The sequence below is a fragment of the Plectropomus leopardus genome, chromosome 1 (assembly GCF_008729295.1).
Source record: "Plectropomus leopardus isolate mb chromosome 1, YSFRI_Pleo_2.0, whole genome shotgun sequence".
In the NCBI taxonomy this organism is placed as follows: Eukaryota; Metazoa; Chordata; class Actinopteri; order Perciformes; family Serranidae; genus Plectropomus; species Plectropomus leopardus.
The window spans coordinates 17,084,003-17,099,038 of record NC_056463.1 but is presented as its reverse complement, the minus strand read 5'-3'; the positions used below and the strand labels follow the sequence as shown (position 1 = coordinate 17,099,038).

At 39.6% G+C, this 15,036-nt stretch overlaps 1 protein-coding gene across 1 annotated transcript in view; it reads right to left on the bottom strand.

Moving 5' to 3' along the window:
- LOC121944010 (synaptotagmin-7-like) overlaps positions 1–15,036 on the bottom strand; it is a 134,690-nt gene that overhangs the window by 21,603 nt on the left and 98,051 nt on the right. Inside the window, exon 6 of the mRNA XM_042487660.1 lies at positions 12,590–12,712. Within this exon, the coding sequence (XP_042343594.1) occupies positions 12,590–12,712 (123 nt within the window). The remainder of the gene's footprint in view (positions 1–12,589; positions 12,713–15,036) is intronic.

Below are 15,036 nucleotides of genomic sequence, written 5' to 3'. Positions count from 1 at the left end.
TAAAGTCTAAAGTCTGTGTGTTTTATCGGTTGTCGGAGTTGAGAAGCCTGTGAGCACAGCAGAAGAACTTCTTTTGATGTATTCTTGTGTCTCTTATTTTGAGTGGGGGGGGGGGGGGGGTCAGAATTTAGTAATTTTAGTAGTTTTATCATTCATTAACACTGTCAGTAATCCTCGAGTGCAGTTGACGTTGATGAAAGGTTAAAATCTGACTTTGGGTAATGTCTGACAAAAGTAAGACAAGCAGCAATTTAACAATGGCCTCTACAGCTACACTTGGGGAAACTCTACTCTACTAGAAGAACAGAGCAGCGATTTTGGCCAAAATACAAGCTTCAGTCTCTCCACCCACAGCGACAGGTTAACTAGCCTTGAGCTATAAGTGAAACAGCTTTAAACTGAAAACTGGTTTCTTAACACAAGAAGACCTCAAAAATTGTTTTCATCATAACAATATGACGGTAGTCAGCCTATCGGGGGCTGCAAGGGACATTCTGGTACAGATGATATGTCTCACTTTTTTGTTGCTGACATATTGCAAGATGATTCCTTCATCCCCACTGTCATAAACATCTTGAATAAAAAGTTATGATCCATACATCTAAATAAACACTAAGCCACTGCGTAACTTTGCACACAGTAGTTGTAATTTTTTTACTCTGTCTCAATTATTTGTATTAGGTATTTATTCTGTTTTTAGGAACACACGCTGTATGATTACTGTCCAAGTTTAAGACAAATTTCTGTCAAGACAGACAAAAAAGTTTTCTGAATCTGAATCTGAAGCTTTCCCCTCACGACCGGAGCTTGACAGAGCACACCGAACTCTAAGACCCAAACCAGGAGAGGGAGAACAGCCTTGACCCACAACTGTTCGTTTTCTACACCAATAAAACTAGACAGAAATTCTACATTTTTGCAATTATTAGAAAGTAAAGTTGAACGTACATGTATCATGACACAGTGGTGAACTCTGGAATTTGCCCAAACAGAAGAAAAATATCTCTAGCTGTGAGTTGCCCTCTCTGCCTGCTGGTGACTATTTCGTCTTGAACACCAGTTACATAATTCATTCTTTAGAGGTTGTTGTAACCATGACTACTGAAATGTGTGCTCCCACTTAAGGTTGTACTCACTACCATCATGTATTTTACACTGGGCTGCTGTAACCATGGTAACAGCAGCCTTCAAAAGAGGGCAGTAAAAATCCAAGGAAGTTGCAGAGAGAGGGGCACGTATCGAAAATAGCAAAAAGCCCACAGGGCAAAGGGACCAAACATTTAGAAAGCCTTTGAAACACACTCCTGGAACACACTCTTCCCTTATACCTACACTTCTCCAGCCCCCTGTGACCCTGCAAAAACACCACACAGCACTGTGTGAGCTCATGCTGAAAATGGCTGATTCATAAATGCTAAAAAAAAAAATGCAGAACAACCTGCAGCCATGATACTGAAAACAACAGGCAGTGACAGAAATAAGCAATTATGGAGTTACCTTCTTCCACTGCTAATAAAACAGTCTCACTTTTGCGATGTGAAATGCAAATGAACTACCAGCAAGTCTATAAAACAAAACAAATGAGCACGCTTGCATGCAATCCCCCTGGAGGTCGAGGGTAATGTCCCTGGGGAACGACCACTTCGATCTGACTCACCGAAACTCAAAACCCTGACTTCTGACCTCATGGCCTCAATCTGTGACTGAGTTGTAAGCCATCGTCTGTGTAATTGGACAAAGCAGGTCATTACATCCCCAGGGACAATGCAGAGACACCTTATCTACTCCTATGTCACACATGAGTATTGCCTGTTGAAAAGTCTGTTTAACATCGATTAAGAAGGGCTGAATGAAAGAAAAGAGCAGGCTACATTCACCCCGCTGTGATAAAGGCATATCATGCAAGCAATTACAGGAGAAGTAAATGGATAAGAAAATAAAAAGAAAGCACAGGCCTTGCAGCAAGGAGGTTGAATAAGAGACAAAGTCCTAACAGAAGATTCAAGGCAAGCAAAGCAACGCCAACTGCACATATATTAGACGAGAAGAATTTTAATCTGCAGGTTCACACACGTGTCATAACCAAATCTTTGCAACCATATTGTCCCGCTGCATGGCCCCTAATAGCTGGGACACAAGAAAACTAACAGGATGTGTGTTGTGCATGCACATCTAGCTGCCATCTGTTTGCTTAGAGATGGCACTTAAGTTTCTGTGTGTACACTTAATGAAGCAGGCGTGGAGTTTTTATTCTCTAAATATAACCAGTCTGCGGGGTGAGAACTGATTGGAATAAAAACTATATCAGATGCTGAGCAGTAGAAGATTCAGCAGATTCTGTCCTCAATTATGCATTCAAAGCACTTCACTACATAAATGTGCTTATGCCTCATTTTAACTCATCTAAATAAGATATTTATTTATGTTGTGGTTCAACAAAATGTTAAAGAGGGCTTATTGTGCCTATTTTCATGTTCACACTCATATTTACGGTTTCTACTAGAATATGTTTACATGCTTTGATGTTGAAAAATACGTTATTTTCATCTGAACGTCTGCACCTAACAACAATATTCACTCTTTCTGAACTGCCCCGTCACTGCATGTTTCCCTGATGTTAGCATGTGGCTACACATAGCTGTGTATGCTTTGCTGTGTTATGTAAACACTTGAGGAGCCTGGAGCAGATGACTGACAAGAGCTGATGTCAGCTTGTCTAAAAGGTTGCAAAAACGTTGAAAATAGTTTTTGAGTAGTTTAATAGTTTTTGTTTTTTTAGGTGTACTGTGCACTGTGAAAAGAAACAACTGTGTGTCTTGGGAATTTTGTCTCTATTTACTAATTTACAGGTACGAATAAATGCAGTGCTGCCTGGATTACATCTCTTACCAACATAAATACAAAACAATGTTGAAAACCAGGCTCAAAATATTGATACTGAGGTAACAACTGAGTACTGAGGTATACTATGTATTACATTTGTTTCCCTGCAACATCTATGTCTACAGGCAAAAGCATCATGAAACTTTTCAAGGCTATGTTGACACACTCACAACATTCGGTTAAATTTAAGGTAAGATTGTATTCTTGTTCTAACACAGAAAATCAACAGTGACTTGAAGCGTTAGATTAGTCTGATGCAAGTTACACAGTTTCACAAAAATAAATATGGAGTAATTTTAAGACAAATAAATTAGCAAACCCAGCCTGCAGGCTAACTATGAGCCAACTTTTCACAGTAATAATCAGTGACACCTGCTGACCAGTGGTGCCAAATGATGAAAAAAGAGGACAAACACGACTTATAGTTTGTGGTTTGTTAATAATATCATGGAGCGAGTATCGAGAGGGGAAAGAGTTTATAGAGGCCACAGTGACTTGTTGTAAATATACAGCAGTGAGGGCGTCGTCAGTCATTTGCCTCCAGAATCTGTCCTGACTGACTGACGAGTTAGCAGAAGTAATGAGCCCTGACACATTAGGAAGCCTCAGTGTCTCAGCTCTGCTACAGCTCTGCAGATTTTATGATAATATAGGTAAAATGTCCATGTAATTGTTGCACAGTTTCAAACATTTTCTGCTGGAGTGAACAGAGTAAAGTGTTTTGAGTTGTGTAACTCAGTCAGACATGCTTTTAAAGATTATTTTTTGGGCTTTTATTGCCTTTAATGGACAGGAGAGTTTAAGCGTGAAAGGGGGAGAGGGGGGGGGCTGACATGCAGCAAAGGGCCGAGGCCAGAATCGAACCCACGGCCGCTGCGGTGAGGATACAACCTCTGTATATGGGGTGCCGCTCTATCCACTGAGCTGCCAGGCGCCCTCAGACATGCTTTTTAGATTGGAAAAAGTTGTACTTTACCCAGAATTCATAGCAAATGAGTCCCACCTAAAGGTCCAGTTGTGTAGGATTTAGGATGACATATTAGTTGATATTTAGTATAATATAGTAAGTATGTTTTCTTTAGTGTGGATCACCTGGAAATAAGAATCGTCGCATTTTGGTTACCATAGAATGACCCATTTATAACTTCATAGGGAGCATATCCTCGTCTATGAAGATTGCAGTGTTGCATCGCCATTTTTCTACAGTAGCCCAGAATGGACAAACCAGACACTGCCTCTAGATAGGGCCATTTGCTTTTTGTGTCTGCCCCTGAAAAACCCAGATTTTTGAACATGAAACTGCTATATTCAGTTTTTTTTTTACTGTTTTAAATCACTGGATCTGTTTATTTTGGAAAGGAATAGACCTCCGGGATATTTCGGCTCCTGCTAAAAAGCCTCCTGAACAATGAACTCTAACTGTGAGAAATTTTAGCAGGTTGCAATCTGTAATTCTCTCTAGATGCCATTAAATTCCCCCATTTACAAACTGTACCTGTAATATAGTGACGAACAGGTAGCTCTGTGTAACAGATACACTTAGACGTCTATTTGAAGTCTTTTAGTTTGAGCAAAGCAATTGTCAAAGATCTCCAGTATCAAAGTCCTGTCCACCCTGGTATGCCTTATAATAACACTTATGCAACACTTCCTTCACAGGAGAAACCATTGCTAGAGATTTTTTTTTTTTTTAAATAGGTCCATTGTGTACTAGGTGACTAAATACTGATGGCAGAGAGAACTACACAGCTAATGAAAAGTGGATCAGAGTGCTCATTTGAAAAAGCTATTTTTGTTGGTATTTTACCCTCTATCAGTTTCAGTTATTATTCTCCAGAAGTCATGCAAGAATAATTAAGATAACTTGCCTTAGGATATGAGATAAGTTATAAAGTGACAAAGATTTATTGCATTTATTTTCAGAGCTGGGTTCACGTGGGAAAACAATATGAAATAATATTGCCTTTTATCATTTAGGCAAATTAAACAAGCTGGAAAAAGAGCTGAGATTGGCCGTCTATAACACATTTTGAGGCAAGAATTTACACTTGCGACCAGAACAGACATCTAAAGGCGATACAGGGATGTTACAGAAAGCTCATGGGCGTGTGCGCAAATATACTGTATACCAATGCATGAAAACAGCCCAGAAGGAGCAGATTTATCAGAGTCTGGCCGAGCTGACAATCATCTATGCTGACAGAGGAGCGTTACTGTGACATCATCTCATCACTATGCCAGTCAACAAACCGGCATAACAGCAGCACAAAATAACAAAAAAAGGTTAAATAGATGCAATTAAATAAAGCGTGGAGGTGAGATTGAGAGAAAAAGCAGAGGTGGAGAGGGAATGAAGGTGAGATGAGGAGACGAAGTCTTATTGAGAAACAAAATGAGGGCTGCAGAGGGTAGAGAGGAAATTGATGAGGGGATGGGGAGAGGAATGGGAAGCAGAGGGCTAGTGAGGGAGACTGGATGGACGGGTGAGAACATGAGGGATGAGGGTTACCAGCAGGCCCTGGATAGGAAGTGTGTCTCCATAAACATTACTGCATCTGGGTCTTGCTGATCATACACTAGCCCTAGGAGACCATGAAACACAATATAGGTCCTTCGTCCCGTGATGGATGAGGCCCAGGCTCCGATGTCAGCCCACTCAGCGCTCCCCACCAACAGGGACAAATCACCAGGCCACCGCCCCCCTCAACACGCAGGCTAATACAACTAATGGAGCCATCTATGGTGTTCGACGGGCTTGATGCTCTTTGAATGGACTTCTGCTGTCCTGTTCTTGAGATTTATCCACTGGGGAGTTGCTGTTTTTGTAAATCACACTCTGTGCATAAAAACCCAGTCGTGACATCATGTCTTTTTCAAAAATACAGATAAAAGTCAATAAAATGTGTAAAATTACTTCAAGAACTGTTTTTTTTTTCTTGCACTTCTCACTGTCACCTTCGCTGTGACGTCCCCCTCACTTTCCCTCCACGGGCTCTCTTAAATCAGCTCCCTGCTCATAGCCACAAGCAGCAACAAGGGAAATGGTGAATGAGCTCCAGACTTAGATCTGACAGGTTTTTTAAAAAGATGCCTCGTTTGTGCTGACCTACATCGCTTTTTCTTTCCAATCATCTCTCCTCCCCGGCCACTGCCAGCTCCGGAGGCTGCCATGGGGACCAGTGGCCGGCCTGCAGAGTCATTAGGAGGCTCGACTCACTGTGATTGCTGGCTCAGACACACAATTGAAAGAGTCAGATATGCTGGTTGATAAAGGGTGGCACAACTTCCTGCTTGATTAATACGGTACAGTCTGGCTTTGTGCAATTCAGCGTGTGCAGCATGAAGTTACCACTGCCAGGACGAGAACTCTGATTCAAAAGCCGCGACCAACAAAGGCTATGGTTACATGCACACCAACATTCCCCTATTATTCTGAATATGACAATATTCAGAATTTGATGCGGGTCATATGAACAGCATATTCCGTTTAAATATTCTGAATTAGGCCTTTTTTTAAATTTAGCATTTTCCTATTAAGACATGGGATTTGCCGGTTATTATTCAAGTTTTAGGAGCATTATTTTGGCATGCATGCAGCAAATTTGAAATACTCATCTCAACAGGGGTTTCTACCGCAGTTTATGTCCCACAGCCTCTCGTTTTTTACGGACAGTTCTGTGTATTGTCACGGATATGATGTACACAAACCAACTTACCAACAGTTTGCAAAGTTGTGGGGTAGAGATGCATGCATGCATTAAAAAAAAACACCTTTTTAATGGTCAGAAGGAGAAACACACCTCTTGAAGTTTATGAAGACTTGGATATCAACAGGTTGTTCAATATGCGCAAAAATTGCAATGCCAACCTTTTCGAAAAGGTGAAAGAAGGAAACAGAAAACAATGAAAAAATTTCATTTTGATACAAAAAAGCAAAATGATAAGCGGTTCCAGCTGTTCTACTTCTCCATATTTTGATGTGATAAGCGGCACTTTGAGCTATGCACAGCTGCATGTTAGTGGCCAGTGTTAATGGGATATTCATTTTCAATAGACATGTAAAAAGCTGAGTAGGAATATCATCCTTTATCGAATAATGGCAAAAAAAGGGACGATTTTGTACATTTAAACATAGTTAGTGTCAACATCCAAATTTCAAATATAACGATCTATTGATCTTTAAACGTATACTATGCAGGATTGTCGGTTACTGTTTGTAAAGACAGTGAAAGTGAAAATAAAAACCAACCCCAAATTTACACTTGTTTAGGGTTCTGTCTCGCTGTATTGGTGTTTTTTCAGTGCTGTTTCTTTGGGATGCCTTCTGCTTACAGTCTGGCACCTGGTTGCTTCTTTTTTATAAAGCTCTGACCTCACCTGAGTGCTGTGGGGGCACACTGCCATAATGTCCTGAATACTGAAAATAAGAAAATACATCACATTATAGTTTTAGTGGGTCATAAGTGGTTGAAGTAATGCAGTGAAGATGCTTGATAAAAGTTGTGAGTTGCAAAGTATGCAAGTGTTGAGAGTATGTGGTAGCTATATTTTGGTATGTGTTCTACATGTACATTTGAAAACAGGCGTGCAAGGCCTACTTTTCATACTGACTGCTTAGTCTAGAAACTCATTCCTTATTCATTGTGACATTTTTCTAACGATGATGTCTGTGAGGTTTGGCTCTTTTTTCCCCATGAGAGCTTCTCAAGCTTTTTTTTTTTTTTTTGTGGTAGCACGGTTCATGTTTCTCATTTAAAAGTTATGAATGGACAACCGCACTGAAAGCACTTTTTATACTACACCAGGATATTCAGCAGCGTTGAGAATGACACAAATACCTCTATATCGATGAATTAGAGGGATATTAAAAAGCAAATGCAAAAAGTGTGATAGGGGATTTTTATTGTAGACTGAACTCGTAGTGCTCCAATATCTGATATCTGAATGTCCTGTCATTAACAGTTTGTGCGGGCACAATTTATTCTTGGTTTGTACTGAATGGAAGTAGACTTTGATATGCTCCATTTCAGAAACTGCTGCACATTTTACAGCTTTTACAAACTCAACATTCAGAGTGGAGGTTGTCCGGGGCCAGTAAGCTCTTTTGGGTTTATTCATATTTATTTCCCCATTGCGTCTCTGTGTGTGGTTTATCTCTGAGCTCATTAAGATGCAGCTCTGCCATGCAACAGCAGCTTTCTGAGATGATAATAACACAAACAGCTTCAGAGCTTCCATCATAGTTATCTGCAGGTGGGTGATTATGTCTAGTCCACCCCAGGGCTTTGGCCGGTCTACCACAGTGACCCAAACTGACTTACATAACAAGACGCTCCACATAAGAGATTAGATGACCCTTAAACCAGACTGGCTTTGTCTGTAGATAACAGATCAGCGAAAAACAAAATGTGTCCTCTGACAATAATATAATTAACTGTAATCACAGCTGCTTGGTGGGATTTTATCTTTAAGATGTAATAAGTACAAGACAGCTTTTGTAGGCAACAGCTTCGACTATTTCTGCATCCCAAATCACAGATTAACATGAAATCTCTCATGCAACACAACGCACTGGTGATAATGAACATTGTAAATTTATTTGATGATTTTACTGTCACATCGCCTTCACCCCTCTGCATGTGAGTTCAGCTACTATTATCTAAAACTGGCTCCTCTGCAAGTATTTAGTTTGGGGTTTTAAATGAGTGACAGCAGGCGGTAAAAATAGATCATATCTCAGTGTTATGTTGCATGCTTTGATGAGCTGTTCTCAGCGTCTGAGTGCACACTGCTACAGTATCTGCCTGTATATCACCACTGATTCACAAACAAATACTGATAGACAAGTCATACATCTACTCACTTATGTAAGCATATTTCTCTTTGAACAAGGAAAACAAGTGAACTGTTTTATGAGATAATTAAGATTCCTGACTACAAGTTCCCTGGCAGCTGAGATGAAGATTTGTGACGACTCAGTGAAAGCTAAAAACACATTAGGACAGTTTATCCCAAAATCAAAACTGCATATTTTACTCTTACATGCAGTGCTTTTTGTCACCTAATCTGTTTTGCTTTCAGTTGCAGAGTGTCTGAGATATCGGTAGTAGAGATGTCTGTCTTCTCTCTGATGCAACAGAACTAGATGGCACTCAGCTTGTGGTGCTCAGAGCGCCTTGTCGTGAGTAGTTTCATGAAAGAACTATTTTCTTTCTACCGAACATACATAACAATGTGCAAAAAGAAACATGCATACCCATGGCAAGGAGGCATGTGCTTGATACAGCGCGAGAAGTGAAAAAATGATGTTGTGGTGCTAGGTGAGCAAGCAGAAGATGCAAACTTCCTTCTGCACAGTAACAAGGTTGGCAGGTGTAGTTCAGCAGAGACAAAATAGTTCCAACATGAAACTGCTCACAACAATGTTGGTGGATTACCATGAGTAACTTGGTATTGAAATTTTTTTCAACTTTTAAGCCTCTTTTAGCTCGTCATTTTGATTTTACAGCCTCAAAAATGTTGTGTTTTGGCTCAGCTTACTGCTTTTATCAACTTTGTTTCCAACAGCAGGCAGCTGTTTTTAATGAAAACGCTCTGATAAACCCACAGCACACTATCAGCCGACACCAAACGGCAGACGGAAAACTGGCAGATGAACATAGTGGAGCACTAAGCAGCTAAATACCAAAATATTTTTCTGAGGAGTTGGTGGAGACAGAGGCAGAGCTGCGAAACAAGAGTAAATACTGCACCTATATTCGTCAGGTGGACACAAACCGGGGTTGCTGCAGCTTTGGGCAAGTTAGATTTAAGACTTTTCAACATGTTTTTAAATGCCACTTGGTATTAGGTTTAATACCAATTTTCCAATCACCAAACTTGAAGGACAGCTTTATTTTGCCCAAATGTCTAAGGTAAATCAAAAATATGGAAGTTTTTTTTTTGCCCAGTGAAAAAGTAAGATTATCCACCACCCCTTTAGAGTGGAACAAATGAAAGACAATTAACATTATCATAAAACTATCCATTTGGTCTACCAATAAAAGTGGGAAAGATCTGGCATTTCTCGCTGGTTTTCTCGGCAGTGTTGTGTTTTTCAGTCTGCATGTGAGATTCCATTGCTTAGATTCCCAGTTTATCATTACGAAATTATTTCACAAAAAATACGTGTTAACGATAATTTCGAGATTTTACAATGCAACATCAGAAAAAAAAAACCAATTCATTAAATCTTACTTCCCATGTTTAGGCATTTTTAAGAGTTTTAAAAGATTCATTTAGATCAATTTAGGTAATTTTAATACAAACTTAATTTAAGATTAACTCATTTAAACCCTAAAAATGTTAAAGTTGCATGAACAGCTTGTTCTGCTGCCTCAAAATGGCCAAAAGAAATCAGTTAACTCAGCTTTAATTATAAATCTCTAAATATCTAAAAACAAGGGTTCCACTTGGTCTGCTTGTTTACTGTCCATATTTAGATTTGACGTAACACAAAGCGCACACAGCTTCTTTTCCTTTCATTTCTCTATCATCAGATTTGGTGTTTGTAGATATTTGTGCTGTGAGCAGTATTTGATTTCATTAATAAACCAGCGCAATCTCAAACCTCAATGGGTGTGTCTATTTTTATCTTGTAGCATATTTTTCTAGAAAGCTGAGAGCAAAGGTGTCGCACTTTTTCTGTCTCTCTTTCGCTGTCTGACAGCGTCTTGTCTCGTCACATATATTCTTGGCGGGATCATCCTGTTCTATCGTTCTCAGTCTGCTGGGCTCCATGAAAACGGCCGGGAGCAAGCCAGCAGATGGACGCAGGCAGCTTATGGGGTAACTGCAGAGACCCAGAGATGAGAGAGACGGACAGAGATGATGATGGAGAGCTGTTATTAGTTGTGGAAGGACACTAGACGACTTGGCCCACGCGACCCCTCAGGGTAAAGGCTTGCTGGCTGGCTGTGATTAGAGTAAGGTGCTTGACAGCAGACAGTAAGAGGGAGAGAGGATGATCGGGGGGGACAGGAGGTAAGCTGGTCTCATCCCCCGACTGACTCCGAGACATTTTAAATTAAATTTTAAAAGCATAAAAAAGGTCATAATTGTTGCAATAAAATAAAAACCAAGACAAATGTTCTTTTCTTCCAAGATGGACTGCTTATTTTTCATCAACCAAGGATTCACAGATGACCTAGTTAGAACGGCACAGTTGGATGCACTGCAGAGAGGATTGGAGAAAACTCCTGAAAATCTATACAGCCTTATGTGGGACTACACCCAGGTTTCTGCTCAGCCTGCTGGTGTCAAAACAGTGGGTTAAGCACTTTATCCCTCAAACACTCTGATGTGATAAGAGGGCAGCCGGTCTAGTCCTTTGTTCACCAGCTGAGAGATCGTGTTACTCTCTGACAGCTGCTCCGAGATCACTGCTAGATGAGAGGTTAGCATATTTTTAGACGAGTGTTTCATGTGAGGAGCCTTACTACTAAATAATGAGGGTGCCCTTCTCCTGTGCCACCGACTCGCAGATCAAACAGCGGAGAGCTGCAGACAAGCAGACTTACAAAAGGTTTGGATGGAGAACACAGAAGACATGAGAAAAATGGGAACAAGAGGACCCAAAATGTGAAGTTGGAAAGAAAATGTGGTGAAAGCAGAACAAAATATTAAAGGAAAACAACCGAAAGGAAGTCTTTAGTTCAGTCAGAGAGAGCACTAATGGTAACAGTATTAAGCAAGGCCATGGCTACCATTGAGGATACCAAGGTCATGTCCTTTGTATTGTTTCTGGGACTGTGGGGATTTTAATGGCCTGAAGAGGACTTTACATATAATTACATCAACAGTAGATTACACATGATGATATTCCCACCAGAATTGTATTTCTGGCTGTGCAGAGAAGGCTTTGAAACATCTAACAGTTAAATAAATAAAATTTGAGGGGTAAAAAAACGGAGTTTGGCCGGAAGGGTTGCTATGGGGACATTCATGACATCAGTTCTTATAAAATCCTGGCTGCAGCCCTGGCATCAAGCAAGGTTGGTACTAAATATGAGTTTATTAAATTTCATCTAAATTAATTTCTTTACTGATGATCTGAATTGCATGTCCAGATAATAAAACATATGTCTGATTGAACTCCATTTTTCTATTGAATGGAAATCAGTGATGAGCTCTCCAGTTTTGAAAAAGGTAACATTCACTACCTTTGTGATGAGCGGAGACTGCTGAAGAAGGCTAAAGCTGGCAAGCTTCTGGAGTCTTATTGGCATTATAGTTGGGACGAAGATATTTTGTAAAATGAAGGTTGTGTGGACAGAGAAGGAGGGGAGAGTATACATTTAAAAAAATATCTGTATACATGCAGACAGCGCCTAATTTTTAAAAAAGTGTTTGTTATATAAAGTGCATTCAGTACTGGTCTTTGTAATAATCCTATGCGTAGAATAAAGGGCATTTAAAGCAGCTAATAATCATTCAATTTTGGGTTTAAAATTAAAATTATTCATGTTTTCAGGCTATGAAACTTTTATTTTTTTAAGGTCACCCTACAGTGTAGACCACTGCATCAACATAACGGAGATAAATAGTCCTGCAACACTTTAAATTGCATGTCATTACATCATTATGTACCTCTCCACTATGACAAACAGCTACTCGCCGAACTAATCACATGTCTCATCATCATTCTTCTGGCTCTTTCTCTCATTACCTCTTTTCTGGTGTGGTTTCGTTCTCTTTGCTTGCCGGAGCTTCCTGTAGATCTGGGAGGTTGGCAAAGTCATCCTGTTCAGCCAGCCCGATTGCTAGAGACAGAACAACCATCTTCCCCTCACTGGACACACAGACAAACACATCACAAGAACACACAGGTGTGTAGACAAATAAGCGCGCGCGCACACACACACACACATACATACTCCATCATACACACAAAAAACACAAACAGGCAGTGACAGAAACACACGCAGCACACATTCGTTTCACGTACAAAGAGAGAGTGGGAGAGAGGTGGTAGACTGTTGTGAGGACACTATTTCACTTTAACAAATGTTCAGTCTTTACACTGCAGAGCATCTCAACAGGACCTACATACTATTTGGAGTTAAAAATACAATACATACTTTGTTAATATGACACTTTTAGTAACACTTTACTGCATTCATGTCTTGCCATTTTGTACACCAACTATTTCACTGTTTTTTTCTGACAGCCAATTTAACGTTCTATCACTGAGCATTATCTCTTTCAAATTGTGTGTGTACTGCACAATATATCTTAATGGGAGTTTTGCTCTGTGTCCCTTATTATGATGATATGGGACATCAAAATTATTCTGATAAAGGAACAGTCCACCCCAAAATAGAAATAAAGTTTTTCTCTTAAAAACTACTGTTTGAGTTTATAATGTTGTGTATGAATGCACTAAAATATGCTCATGTCAGTTTGCAATTTACAAAACTGAACGAAAGTGTTGTTCACTCTCACAACAGTTAACAGAGCTCGTTCTACGGCACGCAGACACAGCACACAGCACAACACCGGCAGATGATGCAGCTGCTGCGGACATCTACTTATGACAGCACAAGATGTAAACATCAATGTCTGTGGATTATCTTTGGTAACCAGGTCATGATTTCTTGAAAAAGAGATTGCTGTTAAGTTTTACAAATGTATTTTTTGACTCTTAAAGCACCACAAAGAGTGCTATCTAGATCCATTATAGAAGGCAGAAATTTCTTCGGCTGATATCTCCAACATTTGGCAACTTTCAGCAAAACACACTAGACTGATAAATAGCACTATAGGTTTAAGGCAATATATGTATTTTTGAGTTTGTGGTGAACTGTCCCTTTAACACTAATACTAACATTAAACTATTACGTAATCAAATGAAATGGTTTCATTCTGGGGCGGGCCAATTCCCATCAGAAAACATAACCTGCCACTGCCACCACCAGTAATGTCCTTTACACAAATATTTAAGGCACAACACTCAGCTTTCCTGCAAATTTTTCTTTTAGCTTATATTAGAAAATTAGACTGCATTAGAGGTCAGAAGAAAATAGATCTGCTGTCGCTGAAAGGAGATCTAAAGACTGTTTTTTTCTTTCCCTCTCCCTTTACCAACTCTGTGAGGTTGAGAGTATGCTATTAAAAGCCATCCAGCCTTTGAATTACTACAAACTCTTATTCTAAAATTTGGGATAATGCGTACTGCCCATGATTACTTAATGTACTGTATGCAGTGGCATTAGTAAGAGCACTCTCTGCTGCAGAGTCGAATGATTTTCCTGGTCTGATTCTTTCTTTAGTTCTGTTACACTGACATGATGCTGTATGGGTCATAACAGAGCACTTCATGCATGTCTAATATAAATTGTTTTATGGCACACTGTGCCTAATTAAAATACAGCAGATGATACTAGGGATATTCATCATGGGCCAACCTTTGATATATAACCTGTTTCAAACATACATAAGATGCTTATTGTTACAATTCATCATTTCAGTGTATGTGGTTATATAATGCATCAGTGCACAGTATGTGTTCTCACAGGAATGCATTCAATTTAACGTGTTTTTTAAATTCACTATAGACTTGGTAGTCATAGAAATGTGCTTGGCTGAAATGAGCATCATTAGCAGGAAGGCTTAGAACAAGTGATGCCTCCATGGCTTTATCATCCTCTGTTATCTGTTTCCTAGAAAAAAATAAATGTGATAAAAATAGAAAAGCAGAAACCTGCTAAAAAAAAAAGGTTTGGATTGTTTCAGAGAGGAAAAAAATAGAGGCAATTGAAATGACATGCAGAAAAAAAAGGAGAAGCAAAAAGAAATCCATGAAAATTGAGGTGGCCTTACCAAAAACCTGCAACAAAGAAACATATCAAGTTGATTTTCAGCTGTTATTCTCCCGCTAAACACGCCTGAGGTCATTTAAATTACATCTTACTGAAGTATGCTGCAGCATGAATTCAAGAGGCCATGCAAACAGTGACCTTAACAAATGAACATTTGCCCACAACTAACCTTGTAATTCACAGTCCTAAATAACAGCCTACACATAAGCACATATTCTATACTATTCTAGCTTCTCATACTGTCCTCTCTGCCTCTACAATGCTCTTTTCCTCTTCATACAGCCTCTCACATGGC